The 8,254-nt window shown below is 54.5% G+C and overlaps 1 protein-coding gene across 1 annotated transcript; it reads right to left on the bottom strand.

The window, feature by feature from the left end:
* Window positions 1-4,139: 4,139 nt before the first annotated feature.
* LOC118700985 (olfactory receptor 14J1-like) lies at window positions 4,140-5,072 on the bottom strand. The gene has a single exon (XM_036405575.1). The coding sequence runs from the start codon at window positions 5,070-5,072 to the stop codon at window positions 4,140-4,142; it is 933 nt and encodes a 310-aa protein (XP_036261468.1).
* Window positions 5,073-8,254: the final 3,182 nt, after the last annotated feature.

Below are 8,254 nucleotides of genomic sequence, written 5' to 3'. Positions count from 1 at the left end.
GGGCTCCAGCCCCACCTTGGAGGCCCTTCCCAGACCCTGCTCCAGCTGCCAGACATCTTTCCTGCCCTGGGGAACCCAACCCAGGCCACAGTGACCTGGATATTCCCCGTCCTTGATGTCCTGGTCACACAGCCCAGCCCCTTGTCCCTGAGTCAGGTTTTGGGGTGGATCCTGTGGAACATCCTTGGGGGAGGCTGCAGCTCCAGGTGGACCAGGGGGATACCAGGGGACAGGGACCCTGCTGGGCATGAACAGCTTTGGACTTCTCGGGGGAAACTGTGAGGGGGGTCAGGGGCAGAGTGACCAACCCAGTGACCTCACACAGCCCTCCTGTGATGTCACAGCCTGCTCTATGATGTCATAGCTTATTCTCTGATATCACTATGCTGGTCTTTGATGCCACAACCCACTCTGTGAAGTCACACAGCCCTCCTGTGATGTCACACAGCCACCCCTCCCCCTGTGATGTCACAGCCTGCTCTGTGATGTCATAGCCCACTCTATGACCTCATGTTACCAGATGATAAATTGTCTACACCAGGTGAGCTCACACCTGAAGCTTTTTCTCCAAAACCCCAGGCCTATGGAAACCACACAATGCCCATTGTGTGAGAAGGGGAACTGAAATTCACCAGCCTCAGTGTCCTGCCAGCTCAGCCAGGCCCACTGGAACATTGAGGTCCACGAGCACCAGGGACCACCAGAGACCCCCAGGACAGAAGAACGCATGGATAAAGGGAAGGGGAAATGTGTTAATGATTTCAGGGAAATTTTTATCATATGCATCACAGTGAGTGTTGCTGTGACAAACCTCTCTGGTTCCCTGACTTCAGGGCAAGAATGGCGAAAATGAAAAGGAGCGGATTCGATGGAGTTGTCCAAAAAGAACTTTAATAACAGGGTGAAAAACAACAAATGTGGAGAAGATGACCACAGTAGTAGGGACAGGATCCAAAGACCTGAGGCAAAGGGGAAACAATAATATATACACTTGGGGGTGGAACACTCTAGAACAACAACCATCTAAGGGCAAACAGGTAACCAATAGGGGAGCAGAACTGGGACAACTTCGCATAACAACACTAAAGGCTTCTGGGGGAACACTCAAGCTCACCACAAGTTAAACGAATGATTCTCAGGGCTTGAGACTCACGCTCAGTGCTTTTGGGGTAAAATCCAGTTGTGTCTGAGTCACAGCTGGGCCAACTCCACACATATGTATGTTTAGTCTGGGACAATCAATGAATATGTGTGCAAAACACAGAATGTAAACAGAAACTTTCCTGTACTCAGCATGCACAGCTTTGGGAGGAGCTATCCCCCTGTGCATCTGGCCAAATAAAGAATGCTGCTTCTTAATGCTATATTGGTGCTAAGGAGTTTTTTTTACTGAATTTTTGGTAACAATCCCACTCCCAAGGAAAGCTCTGTCTGCTGCTGTTCACAAACAAAGAAGGGCTGGTGGGAGATGTGGTGGTTGGAGGCTGCCTGGGGCACAGCCACCATGAAATAATCGAGTTTTCAATATCCTGTGAAAGAAGGAAGGGCAGCAACAAAACGTCTACCCTGGAATCAGGAAGGGCAGACCTTGGCCTATTCAGGATGCAGATTTGGAGAGTACTGAATCAGGTACTGGTTTTTTAAAGGGAAACAGCCTTTAAAAAAAAGGTGTCCAAGAAGGATGAACACACCTCAAGAAAGGAATCTTAAAGGGGAAGGAGCAGCCTGTCCCTCTGTGCCAAAGTTGAACCAGAGAGGAAAATGACTGTCCTGGCTGGGCATGAGCTTTTTGTGGGAACTCAGAAAAAATAGGTCAGGCAGCTCAGGAAGTGTTTAAGGATGTTGTTGGGTCATGCAGAAAGAAAAGTAGAGAGATGAAAGCTGAATTAGAGCTTCACCTGGCCACTTCTGCAAAAAGTAATAAAGAAAAGTTTTTACAAATAAACTAATAGCAAAAGGAGGAATAAGGAGAACCTCTACTAGATAGTGGATGCAGTGGGGAACAGAGTAACTAAAGATAAGGAAAAGGCTGAGCTGCTTAACACCTTGTGTATCTCAGTTTTCAACAATAAGACAGGTTGTCCTCAGGACAAGTGTTCTCCTGAGCTGTAGATGGGCACAGGGAGCAGAACAGCCCCCCTGTAATCCAGGAGGAAGCAGCTGGGGACCTGCTGAGCCACTCAGATGCTCACAGGTGTCTCTGGGAGCAGATGGGATCCATCCCAGGGGGATGAGGGAGCTGTGGATGAGCTCCCCAAGCTGCTCTCCATCATTTACCATCAGTGCTGGCTCAGCAGGGAGGTCCCAGAGCACTGGAGGTGCCAATGTGAGCCCATCCCCAAGAAGGGCTGGAAGGAGGAGCTGGGGAACTCCAGGCCTGTCAGCCTGACCTGGGTGCCCGGCAAGGTTATGGAACAGATCACCCTGAGTGCCATCACAGGGCACCCACAGGATGGCCCAGGGATCAGAGCCAGCCAGCGTGGATTTCAATGTCTGCACTGATGATCTGCATGAGGGGATTGAGTCCAGCATCAGCAAATCTGCAGATGACACCAAGCTGGGTGTGAGTGTGGATCTGCTGGAGGGTAGGAGGGCTCTGCAGAGGGACCTGGGCAGGCTGGATCCAGGGCCCAAATCCAGCAAGGTGAGGTTGAACAAGACCAAGTGCTGGGTGCTGCACTTTGGCCACAACAACCCCTGCAGCGCTACAGGCTGGGGAGAGAGTGGCTGGAGAGCGGCCAGGCAGAAAGGGACCTGGGGGCACTGATGGACAGCAGGCTGGACGTGAGGCAGCAGTGTGCCCAGGTGGGCAAGAAGGCCAATGGCTCCAGGCCTGGATCAGGAATGGTGTGGCCAGCAGGAGCAGGGCAGGGATTTTTCCCCTGCACTCGGCACTGGTAAGGCCACGCCTCGAGTGCTGTGTCCAGTTCTGGGTCCCCAATTTAGGAAGGCCATGGAGGGGCTGGAGCGTGTCTGGAGAAGGGCAAGGAGGCTGCTGAGGGGTCTGGAACAGAAATCTGGTTGAAAGGACATGAAGGAGCTGCGGTTGTATAATCTGGAGGCTCAGGGCAGACAAGGTGGTGTTAGGGTGAAGGTTAGAATTGGTGAACTCAAAGGTTTGTCACAATAAACCTGAGTGGTTTCCCTGGCGTCCCCCAGCCCTTGCTGGCCCCAGGGGCTGATGGCATTTGTGCTCCCTCAAGTTCATGTCCCCACAGCAACAGCATGGGGGTGCTGCCCCTGCTGTGTGCAATGCAAACAGGGGCTGCTGAGGCAGTGCTGCCGTGTCTGTGCCTGCAAGGATGGGGCACCTGTGTGAGCTGGGGGAGAGGCCAGGGCTGCAGAGGGGGGATGTTGTTGGCAGCTGCATGAGGACGCTCTGGGACGCTGCCCTGGGCTGTGCAGCGCACTGGGGATGGATCAGCCCCTGCTCTGCTGCTCCTTCCCATCTGCCCCAGGGCCCTTGCAGAGCCCCAGCCATGCTGTTTGCCCCCAGCCTGCCCACGGCCATCCTGGGGCTGCTCACGGGGCTTTTCTGTGCTGAGCATTGGCCTGGCCGTGTTCTTGAGAGAGCCTGGGCAAGGAGCCTGGAGCCCCCAGGGCCTGGCCTGAGGCGTCAGTGCTGCCCCAGCAGTGCCCATGGCCTGTCCCTGCTGCAGCCCCGGCACTGCCACCCCCAGGGCTGTGCCCGGCCCCGAGAGCACTCAGGCCCTGCAGCAACACCAGGGCCACCAGGGCAGCGGGGCAGGGCCACGGCAGCAGCACTGGCAACACCAAGTGCTGCTGCTGCTGCTGGGCACAGCTGCTGGGCCAGCCCTGATCTGCCCCAGCTCTGCACACAGACATTGCTGCTGCAGCTCCAGAGAAGGCAACAAAAGGGGCATCTCTGCAGAAAACTTTGCTGGGAGATCCTTTAGTTCATTTAAAGCCACTGAGAGCAAAACTCCTCATTGACACAGTCAGTGGGTCACAGTAAATGTGGAGAGAGACAAAATGAGAAATGGCAGAAAAAAATACCTTGCTTTGTGGACAATATTAAAAATGAAAACGATAAAAAAGAAGCTCCAAAATAAAACGAACAAGTACTATCAAGGATTTTTTTTTTTTTTACAAATGACTTGCATAAATTGCCCAGCACTTTATTGTTTCTGAAACCATCCAGTGATCAGTCTCCACACTGCAACCTTGAGTTCCTGGTTCCTCAGGCTGTAGATAAGGGGGTTCAGGGCTGGAGGCACCACCCAGTACAGAACTGAAAGGGCCAGATCCAGGGATGGGGAGGAGATGGAGGGGGGCTTCAGGTACTCAAAAAATGAGGTGCTGACAAACAGGGAGACCACAGCCAGGTGAGGGAGGCAGGTGGAAAAGGCTTTGTGCCGTCCCTGCTCAGAGGGGATCCTCAGCACAGCCCTGAAGATCTGCACATAGGAGAAAACCATGAACACAAAACAACCAAAGGCTAAGGATGCACCAAGCACAATGAGCCCAAGTTCCCTGAGGTAGGAGTGTGAGCAGGAGAGCTTGAGGATCTGTGGGATTTCACAGAAGAACTGGCCCAGGGCATTGCCATGGCACAGGGGCAGGGAAAATGTATTGGCTGTGTTCAACAGAGCATTGAGAAAGGCACTGGCCCAGGCAGCTGCTGCCATGTGGGCACAAGCTCTGCTGCCCAGGAGGGTCCCGTAGTGCAGGGGTTTGCAGATGGACACGTAGCGGTCGTAGCACATGATGGTCAGGAGGGAAACCTCTGCTGAAAAGAAGAAGAGAAAGAAAAATACCTGTGCAGCACATCCTGAGTAGGAGATGGTGCTGGTGTCCCAGAGGGAATTGTGCATGGCTTTGGGGACAGTGGTGCAGATGGAGCCCAGGTCGCTGAGGGCCAGGTTGAGCAGGAAGAAGAACATGGGCGTGTGCAGGTGGTGGCCGCAGGCTACGGCGCTGATGATGAGGCCGTTGCCCAGGAGGGCAGCCAGGGAGATGCCCAGCAAGAGGCAGAAGTGCAGGAGCTGCAGCTGCCGCGTGTTTGCCAATGCCAGCAGGAGGAAGTGCCTGATGGAGCTGCTGTTGGACATTTGCTGTGTCTGGGCATTTTGACCTAGAGGAGGAAAGACCGGGCAATGGAGGGGAGATTTCTCACAGAAAAGTCAAAGCCCTTTCTCACAGACCCTTTCCTGCCACTGAACACCTCGCCCTGTCCATGTCTCAAATATCTTCCTTCAGCTCTGTTGCTGGAGCCCTGATTGCTGTTGGGCAGTGTTGTGTCAGGAGCTGGACCTTCATCTGCAGGACACCTGGGAGTCAGCCCTGACCCCCAGTCAGTGCAGGGGAACAATGAGGGCAGGGGCCAGTCCTGGTGTTTAGACTTGGATAAAGAATGTTCAGCTAAGGCTGAGGAGCTGCCTGGGGGAAGGGATGGGGATTGCTCTGTCCCTCTCTCCTGTTCCAGCTGCCCTGCACTTGCACCTTTCTGAAATCCACTCCTGTGTTATCCTGGACAGCCAGGAGACACTGCAGAGAGCAGAGGGATCCCTGGCACACAAAGTGGCTCCTGCCTTTCCCAGAGTCAGGAGAGTGGGCTCATTGCCAGCCTCCCAGGCTGCCATGCCCAGAGCTCCCCGGGCACAGGGAGCTGGGACACGCCATTGCTGTGCTCAGCCTGCACAGGAGGAGCCCAAGGGCTGGGCCTGGCCCTGCAGCTGGAACTGCCATTGCAGAGAGCCCCTCAGCAATGCCAGCAGCACCTGGGCAAGGCAAGGAGAGATAGAGAGAGCCGGGCCTGAGGAAAAGCCTTTCCCTGCCCAGCCCTGCCCAGCCCCTGCCAGGCAGCAGCAGGGCAGGACAGTGGCCCTCAGGCCCTGGTCAGCAGGGAATGAATGGGCACATGGCTGGAGAGATGCCCTTCATCTCTGGGGCTGCTCTGCCGGCCCAGGAGGGACTGAGGGCCCCGAGCCCCCAGGCTGAGGGCTGTGCTGGCTGCGAGGGGACACAAGAGCTGTGCTGCTCAGGGCAGTATCTGCCCTGCAGGGCAGGCCCAGCAGGTGCCACATCTGCCCTGCAGCAGGGCTGCCCTCAGCACTGCCTCCCTCCCTCCCTGCCCACGGCTCTGCTGCTGGAGCTGTCCCAGCCCCAGCTGCTCCTGTGGCCCCGGGCTCCTTCCCTGCCAGAGCTGCCAGAGCCCAGCCCAGGCCCTGGGTCAGCCCTGCCCTGCAGCTGCTTGGCCCTGCAGGGATTAAAGAACAGCTCCCCCAGCCTGGGCACCATGGAAAGGTGATGCTGCATGGATCTGGAGGCTGGGCAGGTGCAGGCACTTGCTGAGGTGCCCAGGAATCCTCAGGGTGATGGTTTAAGAGTCTCAGCCCCTGCTCTCCTATGCACAGCTGAGTTTCCATTGCCACCCAGCTGAGCCAGGGAAAAGTGGGAGCACGGATTCAGGAAAGCAGAGACCCAAGGAGGAAACTCCTGCCCTGAATGTGCTCTTGACAAGTCCCCTCAAAAATGACCTGGTCTTCAGTTATAGCCCTGAGCAGCCCTGGCTGCAGCCCCAGCTTCATCCCCTGCAGCCGTCCCTGGCAGCAGGAGCCGTCCTGCCCTGTCCCTCTGATGGTGCCCAGGGCAGCCCCGCTCTGCAGCACATACTCCTCCTCCTCCTCCTCCTGTGCCACAGAGAAACTGGGAGAGTCCTCCTGACACATCCCCCAGGCTCTGGGGTGTGCTGGCTTCAGGAGATCCCTCCAGGAGCACAGGGGACATTGCCCTGCACCCACACACTCACCATGCACAGGGCTGTGAAGATCTTTCCCCAGGTGAAGTCTCAGCTCAATGTCTTCCCAATCCTGATTGCCTTCAGCCTGTCTCTGCCTGGCTCCTGTGCCCTCAGTGCCTGCAGGCAGAGCCCTCAGCCCTGCTGGGCTGGGAGAGGAGCTGGCCCTGGGAAGAGCTGTTCCTTTAAAGCTCAGCAGCACAGACACAGCACAAGGACTTTAATGAGCCTCTCGGGGATTTGGTGTTGTTTACATCAGACTCAGTCCCTGAGAGAGTGATCAAAAACTTCTCAAGAACTCAAAGGTAAATTGAAACACTGAAGTTTCTTGAAGTTTTAATGGGTCCCATAGAGGAACACCACTGGGAAAGTGTCCCCAGGTTCCAGGTAGAGCAGAGCACTGCAGGCAGTGATGACAGCTGGGGACAAACAAGGCCAAGGTGTCTCTGGTGCTGAGCAAAGCTGGATGTGTTTGAGGAATGCCAAGGGCCAAGGCCTGAGCCCCAGGGCCTGGCCAGGCAGATCCTGTCCCTCCCTCCTTGCTCAGGGCTCTTGCCGGGATGGGCACTGGCATGTGGGGATGTGCAATGCCAAGGGCAGGAGCATGGGGCGGCCTCTGCCAGGCTGCTGAGCAGGGACAAGAAGGCCATGAGGCCCCAGGCCTGCAAGGGTCACTTGTCTCCTGCTCCTGCCTCAGTGCTTTCCTTTTTATGGAAAAGAACCATCCCTCCTTCCCAGGCACCCTTGGTGGGAAAACAGGACTCCCATACAACTAACCAATATGATTAAGCTGAAGCCATTGATTGTTTACATTATGCACTTATTTATGCATTCTAACTCTACTGCATACACTGATCACGCATCTCTTCATTGGTGCCTCTCTCTTTTCCTTGTGTTCTGCACTCACTTCTCAGGGTATTTGATTGATTACAGTCCAGGTGGTTCACAGCCCTCTGTTATCTGGTTCTTGTGCTCTTGGTATTCTGTTTCTCAGCATTTTCTTTCTTCATTTAGCACAGTTTATGTCTTAGCAACCTTGGTGAATTCCAGAGAGCTCTGATAAGAAGAACTACAAGCAATATGGCTGGTGCACAGTGTGGCCTAAGTTGTTCAGATACATTGCTACAACTCCCCCTTCTTCTTCTTGCACCAGCCAAACCCTTTTCACTGTGTTTTTTACCAAGTGGGTCACCAATATCACTATGCATGGAATAGCTCAAAGCAATATAATAATAACTACTAGTAATAACAAAGCTCCCTTTAAGGGATCTTTCAATCATCCAGTTCTTCCCCATCCCTCAAACCATTCATCCAAGCCCCAATCATTCAGAGTCAATTTCTTCCTGTTGTCTTGTAGTTGTTTGAGTTTCCTGTGAATGGATGTAGACTGGCCAGAGAGATTCATACAACACATTCCTTCAAAATCCTCGCACCTGTGCCCATGTGCTAACAGCAAAAAATCTATAGCAGCTCTGTTTTGCAGTGTGCCATGTC

Source organism: Molothrus ater, unplaced genomic scaffold (assembly GCF_012460135.2).
Source record: "Molothrus ater isolate BHLD 08-10-18 breed brown headed cowbird unplaced genomic scaffold, BPBGC_Mater_1.1 matUn_MA502, whole genome shotgun sequence".
Classification (NCBI taxonomy): Eukaryota; Metazoa; Chordata; class Aves; order Passeriformes; family Icteridae; genus Molothrus; species Molothrus ater.
Note: the sequence above shows the minus strand (reverse complement) of the source record. Positions and strands in the feature narration are given on the sequence as shown.

Coding starts and splice junctions, on each gene's coding strand:
- LOC118700985 (XM_036405575.1), bottom strand. CDS start 5,072: ATGTCCAACAGCAGCTCCATCAGGCACTTCCTCCTGCTGGCATTGGCA.